Source organism: Macrosteles quadrilineatus, unplaced genomic scaffold, assembly GCF_028750875.1.
Source record: "Macrosteles quadrilineatus isolate MER2022 unplaced genomic scaffold, UCM_ALF_1.0 Scaffold_2__2_contigs__length_208266976, whole genome shotgun sequence".
In the NCBI taxonomy this organism is placed as follows: Eukaryota; Metazoa; Arthropoda; class Insecta; order Hemiptera; family Cicadellidae; genus Macrosteles; species Macrosteles quadrilineatus.
In genome coordinates this window covers 125,397,188-125,415,863 of record NW_026542595.1, presented here as the reverse complement: position 1 = coordinate 125,415,863, position 18,676 = coordinate 125,397,188, and the positions used below count along the sequence as shown (strand labels likewise).

At 33.6% G+C, this 18,676-nt stretch overlaps 1 protein-coding gene across 5 annotated transcripts in view; it reads left to right on the top strand.

The window, feature by feature from the left end:
* The window catches only part of LOC128985572 (transport and Golgi organization protein 1), a 39,912-nt gene that overhangs the window by 19,695 nt on the left and 1,541 nt on the right, over positions 1–18,676 (top strand). For 2 of the 5 annotated variants that reach the window (XM_054405184.1, XM_054405182.1), the window contains 17 exons: positions 874–3,544; positions 5,057–5,154; positions 6,184–6,285; positions 6,946–7,062; positions 8,079–8,156; positions 8,866–8,991; positions 10,139–10,237; positions 10,871–11,017; positions 12,049–12,066; positions 13,203–13,328; positions 13,698–13,854; positions 14,677–14,815; positions 15,293–15,394; positions 15,941–16,060; positions 16,926–17,022; positions 17,202–17,328; positions 18,232–18,576. In XM_054405184.1, the coding sequence (XP_054261159.1) occupies positions 874–3,544; positions 5,057–5,154; positions 6,184–6,285; positions 6,946–7,062; positions 8,079–8,156; positions 8,866–8,991; positions 10,139–10,237; positions 10,871–11,017; positions 12,049–12,066; positions 13,203–13,328; positions 13,698–13,854; positions 14,677–14,815; positions 15,293–15,394; positions 15,941–16,060; positions 16,926–17,022; positions 17,202–17,328; positions 18,232–18,576 (4,669 nt within the window). The remainder of the gene's footprint in view (positions 1–873; positions 3,545–5,056; positions 5,155–6,183; positions 6,286–6,945; positions 7,063–8,078; positions 8,157–8,865; positions 8,992–10,138; positions 10,238–10,870; positions 11,018–12,048; positions 12,067–13,202; positions 13,329–13,697; positions 13,855–14,676; positions 14,816–15,292; positions 15,395–15,940; positions 16,061–16,925; positions 17,023–17,201; positions 17,329–18,231; positions 18,577–18,676) is intronic. The other 3 variants (XM_054405183.1, XM_054405185.1, XM_054405186.1) reach the window with 3 other exon arrangements.

Below are 18,676 nucleotides of genomic sequence, written 5' to 3'. Positions count from 1 at the left end.
CATTTAAGGCTGTTTAATATATAATCAGTTCGGTTAACTCTACCAAATTTGAAGTAAGGTATCATCCCTGGACGAAAGACATCATCATGTTAAAAAATTAAAAAATTTAAATTAAAAAAAATTTAAGTTTAAAAAATTTAAAAAATTCAAAAATCATGTTACAAAACATTTTCTCACCAACTTCTTTCATTAGTTCCGATTTCATAACTCTGTAGGAATATGAAATGGCATATTTCCGCTCAGCAAGGACTAATGAAAAATCATTCATTTCTAGTCTTTCTTAACTTTTTTGGCTGTCCAAAATATTAGTTTTCCTGTCTCAAACAATACTCTGCCTGTCCCAAACAATACTTTGTCTGTGTTAAATACACTTTTTCCTCTGCCCAAGCTAATGAAGTTCCCTCTTCATTTAACAAGAGTTTTATTCTTGTTCGTTATGTAAAAATAGAGTGTTTTTGTATTTTGTTTTGAAATTTAAATAGTTTTATCAGCCCACTTTTAATAAAACCATGCAAGGGCTATGACAACTTCAAAGAAAATCATGAGATGGTGAAATAATGTTTGATTATTTTAAACCATCATGATTTAAGTGGTTAAGTATGAAAACCACCGTTCATTATGTGTCAGGAAGTTCCATTCTGGGGCTCAATACTTATTTTTCAATAGCTCTACCTCTTGTCCCCCAAATAGGTAACTTTAGGGTGTGAAATATATGATTATATTTTAAATAATAATTTTTTGGCAAACATTTCCTTCAATAACATTTAAAATGTAAGTTAGAAAGCAATATAACTGTTGCTTTGCTCTATCCACATATGAATACCGGTAATATCTTTTGATTTACTTAAATCATATAATTTTGTATCCTCACAGGTATATGGGAAGCGAGGATACGCGCCCAAGGGACTTTTGAGGGAAGAAAAAGTTCTGATACCTTCAAGTAAACTCACCCATATTGTATCTACCAGAAAAACTGACCCTATGAAACAAAATGCTACAGACACAGCTATGAAAAAACAAGTATCTGATTCATCTAACCTTTTATCTGCGACTCCTGAACTAACAGCGGCCAACTCAAAAGGTTTTTTTTCAACGATTGGGGGAGTGTCTGCCGATTCAGTTCCGATGAATTCACCAGACATAAAGCCCCAATCTACGAGGAAGTTTCAGGTATTTGCCGGAACAACATTCTATGATGATGTTGTGAGTGAGAAACCTGAAAGTCCTCCAACAATAATCGATAATAATGCAAGTGAAAACCGAAAAAGTGAAGAGAATCCCCAACAAGCGGTAGAAGAAGCTGGTGATTCTAATGTGCCTTCATCTGAAGTAAAACCGGTTACAGAAGAAATTGATGAAAAAAACCAGTCACTAAATGAAAAGCCAATGGAAAGAGTAGTAGACACACCAACTGGTACATTGATTAAAGAAGAAGACAATTTGAAGGAAGAACAGAAGGATATGGGAACCCAACCTAAAGAGGGTGAGTCATCCTTTCTTGGAAGCGTTATTGACACTTTAGGCAGTTATATATCTTCTGGAGCTGGGGAAAGTGTAACAGAAGAAGGAGTAGAGGAGGAGGAGGAGGAAGAAGAAGACGACGAAGGATCAGCAGAGGAAGAAGATTCTGAAGACGAAGAGAAAAAAGACACTAAAGATTCTTTAGATGAAACAAAGATGGACAAACTGGAAGAGGCCCTCCAGCATGAGGGAGAAACTATGGACACATTGCCTAAAACTTCATCAGACACACCCACATTCAAAGATATTGTTGATAATGGATCTATACACCTAAAACCAGACGATGTACAAGATTCTCATAAAAATACTCCAAAAGATGAAACGTTGTTGGAAAAGCCTGCTAAAGAGTCAACGGAAAGTACAAGTGAGATGAAATTAGATACTTTAAAAGTGGATGCCAAGGTTGATGATATAGAACCTCCATCAACAATATCAGATGCTAGTAGCAATATTCTGTCTGATGGGCCAGAGGTTGGTAAATCTGGGCCATTAGTCAACGAATCAGATTCAGCAATTGAAGGTGATCAACAACACACAGAAAATACAACTAGTCCTGATGTCTACACCGAGCAATCTGTCCAACAAAATACGGTTAATGACATGGAAAATACCAATGAAAAGGAAATCGGAACAGAGGATAGTATGTCTCATGTCAAGGAATCTTTAAATGAGAAAACTGAGGGTCAGTCCAATGAGACACTAGAATTGAATGTGGAATCAAATGCTAACGTGTTACCAAATGAAGGGATAGTTGAAGATTTACCAAGTGAACAGCCAACAGTGGAGCAGGTTGAAGTGGTTGATAAGGTAGAAGTAGAAGTACAGTCTGAAAATGGAGAAAAACTGGATCAAGAACAGCCTAACATTAACGAAGTACTTGTCCAAGGAGAAGAAAGCTCTGCAGCAGTTCAGATTGAGAAAGAGATCAAGAATGATGAAGTACTATCGGCAATTCAAGATCAAACCAAAACTGATTCACCACAAGATGGCGGTCAATCCAAAAAAGAAAAAGTATTGTTTGAAAAACAGCCAGTGGATGAAACTCCGCTTACAAAGGCATCTGAAACTGATGAACCGAGAGATAAACCACCTACAACTGAATCACTAGATGGTCAAGACCAGCCTAAACCTGATGTATCACAATTGCAAGAAGACAAAAACAGTGGTGAACAGATTCAGCAAAGCTCTGAAACTGCAACAGAAGTTCCTGCACAACAACCTGCTCGCCAATTCATGTATGGTTCTAGGCAGCCTTCTCAAATTCCCTTGTCACCTGAGCCTGTTGAAATTAAATTACCAGACGAGTCTCTAAACAACACAAATGAAGAAAATTTGCCTCAAAATCCAGAATACCCTACTTCTCTTCCGCCAATGCAACCTCTGGGATCTCCAAAGTATTCAGCAGTCGTCACTCGGCGAATACAAAGCTCTGATTCATACACAGTACATCAGGTCAAATATGATTCCGGAGAAGATGACAGTGCTACGACTGGAGGTACCTCAAACAACGAAGAGACTTTACCACCTCACCTGCTTCAATCTCAGTCTCCAACATACTCAAATGTGGTCACTAACAGGATCGGTTCTGTCACACCACAAGACAATTTAGAGGATGAAAATACACCCTCATCAATCTCTGAAGCTCAAGTAGAACCAGATGCAGTTAAAACAGAAGATAACACATACCCACCTAGTCCACTTGTTGAAACTATCCAATCAGAGGTTGTACCTGAAGATGCTGAACCTTCAAAAACAGTGCCCATGGAAAGTAACGAAGTTCCCATTGAGGATTCACCTAAAACTTCATCTGATGAGGTAGTTGAAAACACAATTGATGAGAGTCCTGCAAATATAATGGATGAGACCGCAACAAATATAGTTGATGAGACAATAGAAGAAACGACTGAAGGGATGTTTTCATGGGTTACCTCATACCTTGATGTATTTGGAAGCAAAGATGATGCTCAAGAACTGCCACCAGCGAGTGAGAATTTGGATCCGTCTAGAGTGACTCGTTTTGCAGGTTTGTTCTTGTAATAATTGTTTCTAATTATTTATCTACTATTGATACATAAAAATCATCCTGACTTTGGTCAACAATCAAATATGAACCTAAAAACATCAATGAATTCAATGTTTAAAACTCAATGTGTGTAGAGTTTTTATTGCTAAACCTTTTGTATGACAAACAAACATACAAGAAAAAAAAACATTCAAGAAACAAAAAAACAACTTTATATTTATTTATGCTATCTTATACAAATGTTGCAATAATCACAGTACACTAGTTACTGTACTGTCTGTCTATACAATTATTCAGATAAAAGTATGAAGTTGACAAAAAAAGTGAATTGTCAGATTCTGATCACATGACTTGGCACAATCCCAATGTCAGCTGTGTCTATTGTTTGGGCCCAGATGGCTGTTTCAAGCTCAGTCAATGATTTGCATTTACCGGACTTTTACATTCTTTTTTTAATTTTGTGAATAGAATTTATTATAGTTATACATTTATGAGTTTAACTTGATTGAAGATGTCTTTAATTGTACAGTCAATCGGTATGTTATTTGTTACTCTGTTAAGAAAACTCTTAGACCAATCTTCTTTTGTTCAGGAAAAATCTTTTATTTGTTTTAAGCTCTTTAGTCTATTTTAACAAACAATATATAATGTATACACATTTGATTGCTATATCATCATTCTTAATGTTATTAGGAGTCTTTGTAATATTTTAAATATGACACATGTCAACAAATCATTTGTGTCTGTAAAAAGCACATTTTTAGGTTATTTTTGTACAATACAATTTAATAATTAATAAAATAGATTGTTTATTAAATACTGTGTGACCTTGAACTTCACAGTGCTTAAACATGGCTTACTTGACCTTATCATTCTTATCAATAGCTGATGCTTGAAATGAAATTAAACTGCACCTAACCAAGCATGTTTAGCTATTACAAATGTTAGCCTATGTATTTTTACAGTTTGGAATATTCTACTCTACAATAAGTTGAGTTGACCTATTAAATTTAAATTACCGTACCCTCCATGAAATCTAACATTAAATTTATTTGCGGGATTTTTTTCATTAATAAACTAAAACTTAGCTATCATACATCATTTCTTGTTTTAATACTACTAATATAAAGCAATTTATTTTTTTTCTCAAATCTTTACATAACTTTATCTTAATTTAAGTAGCAGTGTTCTCAATTCCTAACAAAAATATGATCTGTGATTGTGGAAAAATTTTACTATTTTTAAACACATCAAAACCAAGTGGTAATATGTAGGGTTTAATTTGGATTATTTTTCGGAACATACTCAAGCAGGATTTAACATGCAAAACAGACAAACAAAAAAGTGTCAGCGGGAATGTTTTGAAAGTAATTTGTGCTCAGTTGACCTCAGTACGACGGCTTGTGAAATTAAAGTGTTTGCAGCTGTGTACACAATGGCAGCACCATAGTTTAGTTTGGTAGTGTTGTCACACCTGCGTAGCACCATTGTTTAATGTTGTGATGTTGGCAGAAGAGACGTGTTCTGCTGATGGTGTGGAAGGAAGTTGTCCTTTTGGGGAAACAATGCAGAAAGAAGTCACATGGCAGGAGACTACTTATTCTACAGATGTGAGTTTTCAATGTCTATAGGTTACATTGTAGAAAATGTAGTAAATAACGTTAAAATAAGGTTTTGTATGTAAAAGGTTCTACAATAAAGTTAGCCTATGTGTTAATGAAATCTGACATTTTAAAAGGTAACAAATATTTCTAATTGATGCTAATTGATAGTATAGAAAGAAAAGTTGTTGTAAATTGTGTGATAGCATTGACTTTTTATTCTGAAGAAGACTTATCATCTTTGTGGACAAGCTCTCACAACATTTTTATTTAAAAAGAACATAGAGTGAGTCAATCACAGATTAAGTTAGCGTCTAACATTTTATTTTTTACCTTATGTTATGTCACTAAGATAGATGACACGACATTAAAGATGTTCATCTTACAATAAGTCATCCAATCAATTGACCGTGGTTAAAAAGTCCATATATGAGACAGAAATAAATCATTTACATCAGCATAATCTGTTGGGCTCATTTCAACAATGCCCATTTCGATTGAAATACTGGTGACAACTTAAACATGGGGACAGAATGACTAGTTCTGTCAATGGTACAATGATCTCCCCCAAAGATTTAAGACTTGTGAACTGTCCGCTTTCAAAAAAACAGCTAAAGCCTGGCTTGTCGACCGACCAGTGTATTCGGTCGATGAATACTTTAATGTGTTGCACCGAGTAAAGGCTCAAGACATCTTGCCCAAAACATCGTAAATAGTTTATATAGTATTTTTAGTTTTTTATCTTTGACACTGTCTATCTAGAAATTCTGATCAATGACGTCGCAGAAGGTATTAAGTTATTAAGGTATAAGCCCTTAGTTTTTTATATTCTTAGGTAACTGAATCCCTTTTTGAAAAGTTTTTTCAACAGTGAGGTCTTATGATTGTTTATCTAATTTTTCAAAATTTAGTTTTTAGGATACATATATTTTATTTGACTTTTTCACCAGTTTTTTTATATAACGGGGGATTTAGTAAAATGAGTTAGTTTTGGTGTTCACCAAGGTAGTTTTATAAACGCCGTCTTGTTTGTTTCAGATGTGGGAACTACTGGATAAAGTACCTCTGGAGGCTACCATCTGGTTGATAGTAACAGCTGTTGTAGTCCTCATCTTCTCACTGGGTCACTATTATATTGAGGTTAGTTTCACATATGGAGGCTGTTTATGCATGTTGCTGTAAGCAATATAACTTTTAAACCACAGTGGTATGTTTACTTCACTTGTTTAGCATAATTTTAGGCTATGCTTTTTAATCTAACAGGTTTACATTAGGACCAATTATCAATTATTATTTTGGTAAAAAGATCAGGTTTTCTACAGTCCACTTACAAAAAACATAAAAATATCTATAGCCCTAAAAATACAAAAATATGAAAATTTTTTATAACATTACAAATAGTTTTAATCTATTTGATACATATCTTATCCTGTTTGTCGTGGAAATAGTTCCTTTAAGTTCTTGGAAAATTAGATTTTGAAAATAAAAATAGGCTATAGTTTGTATTATGAAACCTATCTCCAGACCCTTTATCTTCCACGAGCTGGCTTGGGCCATAAACCATTGGCCAATCCACAGACAAACAGATGTTCTGGAGCCAGGTTTCATCATACAGAGTATAAAAACTTTCAAAATCTGATGTAAATGGTGCTTTAACCATTTTTTCATCCGTCTGCTTCTGCTAAATTTCCTCTATATAGATTTTTCAACATTAGACCTATAATATTTTTACCCAAAGGGTTTTAGAGTTCATAGATGTTGAAAGCAGATCAAGGTTATTGTTATCTCTTTGGATTTCAGGCTCACAGGAGAGATGGGCCGTTGGTTGCCGTGATTAACAAACTAGAGAGAGAGGTATTAATATTGAAGAAAGAAAACTGCATCATGGATGATCGACTGACAATTGCTCAACAACAGGTTTGAAGGACTTTTCTGTGTGTTATAGAATCATTAGAATTTATGTGGCTCATAGCTAATGCTACGTTTTAGTCACTTTTGTATCCAACTAAACTAAGTAAACTATTAAAGGGATATTATTTTGGTAATCTAAACTAATATCCAATATCTAACTTTAACTTTTACTACTTTAATTTTAATTTTACTTCTTTTTACTTTAATTTTAACGTTTGTACCTATGTGATAAGAATCAAATATAATATTTCCTTTGACGGTCTGAAATCTCCATTATAGAATTTTTTTAATTTGGTTGGTGATAAGTATTAAATTTTAAAGTTATTTTAATGTTTTCCAAAAATGTTGAATAAAATTCAGTTAAGCTTTGACCATCCATTCTTAATCTTCGACATACTATAAAGTGTCTGATCAACTTTTAGATATTTTCAAAACAATACATGTTTATTTTATTTATTTATTTGATTTGATTTTACATTCCAACGGACAGCTCCATTTTGATATTTCGTACAAATTAGTGCAATACAAACAAGACTTACTTATAAAGCTAGTTATACAATAATGTTGGGTGAAAAACAAAGAATCAGAATCAATTGATACCAACAAAAAAGACGGCAAAAAGACAGCGGAAGCAACAAAACAAGTGAAAATAAACAAAACCGTTACAACAAAACAAATCAATAAAAACGTTACAATGAATAACAATAATAAATTTGATTTGAAGAGTAGCTATAACAATTAATAGTTAACAAAAAATAAAGTTTAAATTCATTAACAAGAAATAACAATACATTAACAAAGAAAAACGGTGTAGAGTTAACAAAGAAATAAAAGTTTATAACAAAGATAACAATATAAAGATAACAATGATAAATTGAAAAACTGAAACAATGTTCAACAATATTAACAATGTTCAGTTGTGTGGTTTACTGTGGAGCTTAACAAATTTGAATGATAAACTGTTTAGTCAATTTATAACAGAAGTTTGGTGGGTTTAACAAGTAATATTTAATATTTTGCAGTTGGAAACGTGGAACACAAGTTCTACCGAGAATGATGCTTTGCTGGTGGAATTGAAACAAGAATTGGAGGAAACTAAAGTAAGTAAACCCTTACTTTTAAATTAGTCTCTTTCAATGGGGGGCATTTATTGCTAGAAATGTAATTTAAAATTTAATAGGTACTATTTTATGAAAATGTTATGGATATTCTATTATTTTAAAAGTAGTGCTTAATCTATATTATTTTCAATATTGCAGGATGTGTAATTCTACAAACTAGATAATACTCAAGTATTTTTTTAGAGATATCTTACCCTAAATTATTTTCAACCAACCTAATTTGACATGATTGGTTCAATCAGGCATGCAGTTAGGTAGTAAGTGATCCAATCCGTTGCATTCTGATTGTCATTATCTAGTCTTATTAAACAACCCATTGCCGAATTTTTATTTCTAGGTTGTATCTATTCGTTCTTCACTGAATTTCCTGGAAATTAAAGATATATGTTTCGTAAACTAAAGAAACTATTGCAAACAACACCTGAGAGGAATTTGACTAAGGATAATATTGAGTATGACGTTTCTATTGTATAAATTAAGTAGATATTAACAGTGTTGTTGAGGAGTGTTTTTTTTTCTCTTTGCCAAAGACCAATTATTGTAATATCGGTTAAATAGAGTGGCTCGAAAAGAGATGCTACATGGAAAACCCTTATTGTATTAACATTTCCCTTATTATATATAGATGTTCGAGGACGTGAGTTGTGCACATGAAGTGTGTATACTCAGTTTTTGATATCTGTTGTAGGCAGCCAAGGCAGAGCTGGAAGAACAAGCAGCTCAGCTCAAGGAGGAGCTGGAGACAGTGACGGAGTCCGGTCTAGAGATGCACAGACTGTTGGAGGAGAGTCTTTCATCTCAGGACGGTTCGCAGGTCAGCTGAAATATCTGATAGAATATCCTTTAACTGCTAAACTGCTACAGCGATAGCTAGTTCATACACACACTTTGTAATGTAGTTATCTTATTCATATTTAGGGCTACACATTTCTGTGAGTACATGTAAAAATACAGTTTCTGTAACTCAAAGTACTCAGATGGAGAAATATTTTTTTTTAACGATAGTGGATGCAGCCTTTTGACTGGCCTATTGATAACGGACGTGTTGATAACACAAAATTATAATATAGTAGACTCCCTCTTATCCGGACATCGGTTTAACCAGACTACACTCGGTGGAAATGACATCTCTTTAACCAGACAATTTTTATCAGCACATCGGTTTAACCGGACTAGATCGGCAGGAAGTGGGCGGTACTGAAATGACTGTTCTCGTGGGAAAGGTTTGAGACCAGTCATCATGTCTCTAAATACAATGTTCTCCTAAATTTAAGCCGAGTTTTTGGGAAAACCTGTTATCCGGACTGGCCTCGGTCCCGAGGAGTCTGGATAAGAGGGAGTCTACTGTACAAGTGTATATTCATGATGAGGTTATTTGTTTTCTATAGACTTTTTAGAACTTCACTCTTTTTATGATTTAACTTTAATTTGTGACGTTCTTAGTAGAGGCTTTTTTTAACCTAACCCAAATTACAAGTAGTTAAAGGTGTACAGGCTAAAATTCTCAAGTTTTGATTCAAGTAAAAAAAAATTGCTTTAGACACCAGGGTCAGAATTGGGTCAAGCCAAAATCAGATGAAATATGAATTGTAATACTACAATCGGTACATGCAGTATTGCACATGATTATTTTGTGATCAACACAACAACTTACACTGTGTAGGCAATATTGTTAACATGTTTTGTTAACATGATATAAAAATCTTGAACAACTTCTGCAGTTTCAGTAAAATCATGAGCATCTTCTGTGGTCACGGTAAGATCGAGAACATTTTATCGATCATAGAAAAATTGTGAACTCTTCTGCAGCTTTGGCAAAATCAAGGATTTTACGGGGTCATGTCTCAAAGTAATTTATTCTGTACATACCATTTTCCCAATTTGATGAGCTTATGCGCGTCTAAATTACAATGATATATAATTTTTAAATAGTGGATTGTAAAGAGGTCTTGATGTTTCAGGTGTTGCTGTCTACGGTAGAAACTCTTAGAGAGAAGCTCCAGAGACAAGAGGAGGAGATCTCCGGCCTCAGTGACACACTGTCTAGCAAGAACGCAGAGGTCAGTCATCTTCTAAACTTCTAACATGAGAATAATAGGTCAAAGTAATTCAACCAAAGATAGATACAGCAGTAGCCTAAACAGTAAAGCTGAACAAAGAGGTTAACTATCCTTTATTTCACATTTTGACTTAAATAAAGGGCCTAGCAGCTAGCTTACCTTAGAAGTACAGGTAGGCCATAGACACAGAAGGCACATAAAACACACAAAACACAATATTTCATCCCTGAGGGGATTTAGTAAAGTGTAAAGAAAAAGAAGAGAGTTAACAAAGTGAAAGTATTTCTAAACTCTCTTTCTCCACTTTACACAGCCCCACAGGGGAGAAAATATTGTGTGTTATGTGACTTCTGTGTGTTCTATGGCCTACCTATAATTCTTCAAGGTAATCTAGCTGCTATCCCCTTTATTCTACAATTTCAAAGTACTGGCCTAGAGCCTTTCCATGAACAAAACTAACTTTATTTCACTCTGTCAGAATCAACTTTAGAGGCTAGATAATGAAGTTTTTTTATATGCTGTGAACAGACAGAATGTATTGATAATATTATTTAAGAATCTTTTAATATGAAAGTGTCGGATACAAAAAAACATTTAATGAAACAACCTGTATCTAATAATTTGTTTTTAAAGGTGGAGGAACTCCATGGGAGACTGGCTCAGTCTGCAGAGGTGGCTAGAGGACTGGAGGACAAGGTGATCTCTGTAGTGAGAGAGAAGGATGAAGAATTACTCAAGTTGAGAGATAAACATCGCGAACTGATCTCACAGTTGGAAGAGGTAACGTAATTTTGACAATGTATAAATGAAGAGATTTGATTATGTCTTGTAGTAAAATATCTTCAGGTGAGGCTTTTTGCTTTTTTTATAATACTCGAAATTTAGCCTTTTCCAAATGCCATTCCATCTTTCTTATCTTTTAAGTGGAAATATTTAAAAAAGAAAAATTAATTTATACCTGCAACTTTTCTAAAACTAGTCTAGGCTAATTATTTTAGGGATACATTAAGGGAGTAGAAATGGATACACAATTAACTTGCTTAGGAAAAGCGTACCATGAAGTTGAAAGCACAAAGAATTAACAACACAATATAAATTCGATATTTCACCCCTATAAGAGAAATATTGTACTTGTCTTTCTTCTTAAGACGTTTTTGTGTTCTAAATTTTGTTTCTGCTTTCAACTACCTGGAATTCTTAACTTGGATTATGTATCCATTCTCTCTTCCTTAATCCTTAATGTATTCCTGTGTGCTTTCTACTCCATAAACCTGTAGTAAAATTATTTTTACATTGTGAATGCTGCCAAATTAACACTACTTTTGGGTTCAATCAAATGTTCCATTAAAAGTTATCATGTTCATTTTGTAGTCAATTCTCATAGAATATGAATCGGTGTCAAAAAATGTAGGCCTAACACTATATGTCACATTACTGTATGTCACTTAAAATTATCAAAAATGTTTTTGTTAATAAGGTATTAAATGATTAGTTACCAAAAAATATTAAAAATTGAATCCTAAACAATTAACTACCTATAGAAAAATAAACATGTTATTGAAGCTTATGACATAGACTTACATGGCTCAGCTTTGGTGTTGAGTTGGGTTTCAAGGCATTAGGCCTAACTATTCTAATTAACTTTATAAACTGTGCACAACAGTTTACTTATTTTTTACTAGGTCAATGTTTGTGTGCTCTTTTTTAGGTAGTCATGAATTAATTTCTTTAGACTTGTACTTATAAGTCTCATTATGCATGTTCATTAAGATATTTTCTCATGTTTCTATTCACGCTTTGCTGTCATGCAGAATGCTGGGCGTACAGAGGTATTGTTTGCTCATTATTCATCATAGTGTATCCTATCAATTGAATCATATTCATACTTGAGTTATTTTTAGTTAGCCTTTCTCATAAGTCATAATCACTTAGGTTTAAAAAATATCAAATGAACAGTTATGAAATAATATAATCCCAGTGAATTGTTGTTTGCATTAAATTTAGATTATTTAAGGTTGAAATAAAAATTTAACTACAGTATTGATATTCTAGCCAAAAAATTAAGAGTTGCTTTAAATCTTGAGTAGTTGCAATGAATTGTAAAAAAATACTGCAATTTACTAGTAAAAGGTAAATAAAAAAAAACTTAAACAGAGGTAATTTTTTAGTTAAAAAAATTGTTTATTATTTTTTTCAGTTTTTTATTATTCACCTTTTAAATGAGATTCAGTTTTTAGACACTTGTAAGTAGTACAAACAAAAAACGTGATACTTACTTTTTTGTATCTACAGGTGTTATCTATAGCCTTTTATATGCTTAATTTTTGTGTCCTAATCAGATGTGTGTTATAGTTTTACGGAACTATGCTTCTCCCTGTGCTCCACTCTATGGCATTTTTTGCTTTAACTTTCTGAAAAGGTTGTCTTATGTAAACTTTTGCTATAGTTGCTCTGAAAATAAGTAATTGAGTTTGAATTGAATAAACAATTGTTGGTGTTCTAGTAATTTTACTAAACAAACAATTCTACATATTTCATCGACAACCCTATCAGACTACTCCTTTCTCAGTAAAGTATTATCAATGTTCAACTTATGGGGTGAATGTGGAGGAGGCAAAGTAGTACTTTGCAGCCCTATAAATTTGTAAAACACTGGTAGACAATACAATTTAAAATAGAGGCCTTTTGCCATCATCAGACACATCGCAAAACTCTTAGAGCATAGCCAAAAGGCCTCATTTTATTTTATTTATTTATTACTTAGTACAGCACATATAAAATTAAAAATTCATGAAATATTGGTTATTCCAATATTACCAGTTTTTCTTGAAGAATGGTAGACAAGTGACCTATTGTGATCACTGTTATACAAATATTTTTAAGTCATACCCGGGTATTTTATGAAGTCATTGAAATTATTTTGACACCATGCTTATATTTTTTAATAACAAATTTTTTCTCTCAGGTGATGGAAACGAAGGCTTTAGACGAGACTCGGCTTTCCACAGAGATGAGCAAGTTGCGTCTCGCCATGGAAGAGTTGCAGAAAACTCTTGCAGAGAAAGATTCTGAATTGGACACTTTGAAAGAGGTAAATTTTTTAACTAACCGATTTGAAAAAGGTATTTTCTTAAAGTAAAATACTTTGAAAGAGACAAATCTCCAATCAGACACTTTAAAAGAGGTTATTTTCCTTTGAATACCTTAATAGCTTATTCCCTAAATGGGAAATTCACTAAAAAAGAGTAAAGAAAATATTTTGAAATTGAAAAATTCTAGATTTAAATCTTGTTTTTAAAAAAGGTAGTTTATCTTTTGAGCGCTTTGTAAGAGTTAAATTTTCAGCTAAACACGTTAAAATTGGTACTTTGTTATCCCCTCCTCTCAAGTAGAACTTCGAAACTTAATATTATCAGAAATAAAGAAAAAACAATGTTTCTACAATTTCCAATGGTTTCAGGTGGTCAAACAGTTGAGAGCGACGGACAGCAACGAGAAGATCGAAGCTCTGTTTGACGTTGTGGCAGTTCAAGCGAAACTGAGGACTGCAGTGGCCGAGAGGGACGACCTCAGGGAAAAGTTCATGGAGGAGGAGGGGGCGAGAAAACTTCTAGAAGGTTAGGAAGAATAGATGTTATATCTTTGATTAAGTTGACATCCCATTTCCAAATTACATTTTTCCCGATTTCAAAGTAAAAATTAACATACTTTTAGTTCAATTTAGCAATTGATAAATATTATTGATTTCTGTTGAATACATCTACATTTTATCTAGACAATTTAACTAAACTATTGACAACCGGTTGACTGTAGCTCTTTTATGTCATATTAACTATCTATCACAATAACACAATTTTAGGAAAAAGTAGTTTTTTCTGTAGTATACTTTTTGAGTAACAATGTTCTTATTTGACAGAAAATTGGCTATAGCTGGTCCATAATGATGTGTTTGTCAGTTCTGTTGTTCTGTATGTTTGCTAAACTCTTGTAGTTTACTTAGTTTCTTTAAATAACCTAGGGTGGATTAAAACCATATTCTCTCTAGTTACTACTTATCATTTGGACCTTTCTGCGGAGGAAATTTTGTGTTGTTTTGATGCTTGGTAATGAGAGTGCTGGTATACGGTATCACCACATATTTGACACTTTTTGTAAACCTTTGATCTATTTGAACAGCTTCAATCATATCTCTTTGTTAACTATTGCGTTTCGTCCTTCACTCTTACCAACATTGCAAACTGTTAACTAATTTGGAATGAGAGAGAGTAGCATGCTAACATCACACTTTCATTTTACTAGTTATCAGGTGTCTATTACGCAACAAATTGGCTTTGAATGTTACAATAGTGATGGAAAATCGCCATGGGCTGGGAGTGTGCTCAAAGAAAAGCTTATGATTTAGAGCATTGATTTCTATTACGGTCCATTTATGTTTAAAGGTCACATGAAGAAGATCACTCAAGAAGTAGTTGAGTTGAAGAACAGTTTCGAGACCGCTGAGAAGGAGAAGATAGAAGCTCTTACGAAACTTCAGGTTCTCTCAAACTACTTCAAAGAAAAAGAGTCGCAGTTGCAAAAGTAAGCAATATTTAAATAATGGTTGGATTACTAATCTTGAGGTTAAATACCTTGCTTCCAACGTAATCCTTGGTATTCTTAATGGCTACCGGTTTCAACACACTTATGATGTCATTGTCAAGCCTAGACGTTGTTGTCGCTCCTAGGAGGTCGTCAGATAGTCGTCAAAGCACATAAACAAGACAGATAAATAACGAACACAAACAAACATCCTCAGAAATGAATAGTTGAATCATCGTTAGGGATTGAACAAGTAACTTTCAGACTGAAGGCGAGCACTACCTAGCTTGTCCTCCAGACATATAGACCCGCTGTTTAGGCTACACACCTAAAAAAATCATGTAAATAAACCAAACTCAAAATTGGCACAGATTTCACAATCCAAATTCACGATTTACACAAATTAACAAAATCAACTTGTACTCCTTAAGATACAGTAGAGGTACTGTAAAGTTTTGGTAATATTTTGGTTTTCAGGGAGCTCGGGCTTCAAGAATCAATGTGGCTTCAGAAGCAAAGTGATGATCATAGTATCTATGAACAAATGAGATCCTTACGAGAAGAAAATGAAAAATACAAGTAAGTCGGCTAGACTAGAGACCATAGAAAAATTAGTGAACAAAGGGAATTGTTTTGTTATCTAACAAGATGATAAGGTTTAAGGAGGTATTGTTCACAGAAAATCCAACTTTATATTTTAAAATAGTTGTCTTACTTTCAAAAGACACATGAATAAAAAACCAGTTACTTTTATACATGTCCAGGTTTACAGCTATTCTTGTAATTTTTTCCCCTTTACATTTACAAGTTTCTGAGCTAACAACTCAAACAATAAAAATTAATATTAATCTATTAATATGGTTCTTTCTTTATGTATCGTTATCAAAACATATATTGTAGCAAGTTGGTAAGTAGAAAATGTTGATGGAATATAAATTTTAACTACATTTAAATACCAGAAAGGGGAGTAACCTTTCTTAAATATGTATAATTTATACACAAATTAAATTTTAAAATATTAAAACAATTAAGTTAGGTTTCCTGGAACTTGACAAATTACAACCCAAACATTTTGTAGTATTCTTTTGTACACTGAGTAAAAAGGTTTGTCTTTACGTTGTAAAGAATCGTCAAAGCTGAACCCCAGACCAACAGCGGAACGGCCAAACCTTTGCCGAATTTGGCAGAAGTGAAGACAAAGAAGAAATCTAACCCAAAACTTGGCTCAATGCGGCAAACTACTGGGTTTGTCTTGATTCAAATCCCTGCCATAATTACCCTTTTGTAACCCCGCTACTCAAACGCTTTATAGTTTATTCTAGTATCCATTTGCGCTCTTAAAGATTGTTTATTGTTTTAATTATAAAAAAGCCTTGTTAGTATATTTGTAATAATTTATGATTTTTTTTTGGTAAAGATGGCTCTAAGCCAAGGTTTTTGAGGATTTTGTAATGGATAGGTTTAACTGTAGGCTTACCTTTATGGCAAAAATTGATGAAAATGCTCAAATAAACACAACATTTTCTGAGCTACTAGCTCCTTCTGCAGTAGTCGAGTCTCTTTGCTATTGTAGAATGTTCACTTTGTAATAATTTAGTTTTGTATGCAATGATATTGAAAGGGGTTATTCAAACCCCTTAAAAAAACAATAAACCCAAATTCCAGGAAGGCTGCTTTCAATTCTAACGCTATACAATGGCTATTACAATATCTGGGTAGATGAATGTATGCCATGTGTTTTTAAAACTATTGCCAGATCTCTAGTTTTCCATTTCTTTGTGGAATTTCTCAACCCTTAGTAGTTAATTACACCAACCCCACATCAGTATGTCCCATATTTTCTACTAACTATGTCCAGTTAGAGTTAAAGCTTGTTTTTGAAATTGTAGCAACACCATTGTATACAGCTTAAGTATAGTTATACATTTTGGCGTTAGTTATTAGTTATGTTGATTACTTTACAATTTAAAAGTAAGATAAAGGTGTTTCTTAATTTAAGACAATAAATATCCGACTTAAAAAGTCTGTATTTTTACTGGAATTTACAAACATAAGGGTTGATTTGATAAACAAATTGAAATTCAACTAATTATTTTTTCTCTATTTACAGGTTACAGAACGAGTCTTTGAAGAAAGAAATCGTTGAGCAAGAATCTTCTTTCAAGATTCAGTTGGCAAATACTGAGCAGAAGGCCCATGAAAACTGGGTAAATATGAGAAAGCTTAGCTTTTGAAAGTATTTGCTTAATATGTGTGCTTACATTGATAATTTTTGATAACCATGCCTTGTTTGGTAGGCCTACAGTAGGAAATTTTGCTTATATATTATGTTTTAAGTAAATACATGGATTTGCAGAGTAACATTCAAGGTGTTATGGTTTTATAGGTTGCATCGAGGCAGGCAGAGCGGAAGTTGAAAGAAACCCAGCAGGAGGCTGCGCAGCTGAGAAACAGACTTACAACTGTAGAGAAAAACACAGCCAACTACAGCCTTGACGAGAAACAAAATATAAGTATGTAGGACTACATAATTTAGCTTTTCAGTATGGACTGAAATGAACATAAAATACATGACTTTTTGTAAACAGACCTTCATTAGGCCTATACAGGGTATATATAAAGTCCCGCACGGGCTTAATATTTTCTAAACGACAACAGATAAATCAATAAGATTTGGTACATCAACACCACACCTAAAAATCTACTTTTTTAAGGAACTATCAATTTTCTGTCATATCATGGGGACAGAAAATTGATAGCTCCTTCAAAAACTACATTTTTAGTTGTGGTGTTGATGTACCAAATCTTAATGATTTTCTGTTGTCGTTTGGAAAATATTAAGTCCGTGCGGGACTTTATATATACCCTGTATAACGCCTGATGGTGATGAGTTGGAACTGACATATCTCTGAGATGGATCGCGTTATGATTGCGTTCAAACACAATCAATAATAAAATTTAAGATTTACTTCACTTTTGCTGCAGTCTATTGATACGTTGACTAAAAAGTATCAATTGACTATACGGAAAGTAGAATAAACCTTTAATTCACTAGTGAGAGTCCCTTACATCTCATTAATGTTGTAGTAGGGGTAAATAAGAGTAAATGAGCGTTAGTCACTTTAAATCAGTCATTTGTTTTCTATTTCTGCCACTAATTGTTTAACCTAAGTATGAAATATTTTAAAGTATATTTAAAGCTAAAAAAGAAGTTGTAGGTTTTTTTTACACAATGGAAATAAAGGTGGAATCTAATATTTAACTAATAACATGATCTAATATAAATTTCTGTCAAAACGGTTTGACTTTTGATATATTGTAACTAATAAACAGTACAATTGCACTATATCATTAAGAAGAAAAAAATACTAGTGGTAACATTACAGATTTTTGACAGACTGTTTGATATTTCCCAGGTGAAAGCAATGGGGACCCCTCGAGCCCCCCTCCGTCGTTGATGTTCCCCCCCACCACATCCCCTCCGTTCATGATGTACGGACCCCCTATACCACACGGTGACTTTGTACCCCCACCACCTCTCATGGGCTCCCCTTACCCCTCGGACTCCCGTCCTCCGCCTCTAGGGAGGATATCGTCACCGCCCCTGGACCACAGATTTTCTCCCCCTCCCCCTTTGCCTTACTCCCCTTACGAATATTCCCCGTACGGTCACCATTCCCCGTCTCCACCCCCGCCTCTGCCACCACACCATAGAAACGTACATAAACCTCAACCAAGAGAAATGTCCAGGGAACAAAAAGGTTTGTTCTGTTTATTAAGTTTTGCATGGTTTTATCTGAAGACAGATGACAATTTTATATAATTTTTTTTTTTTTTGATACTAATGGTGAGATTGTTTGT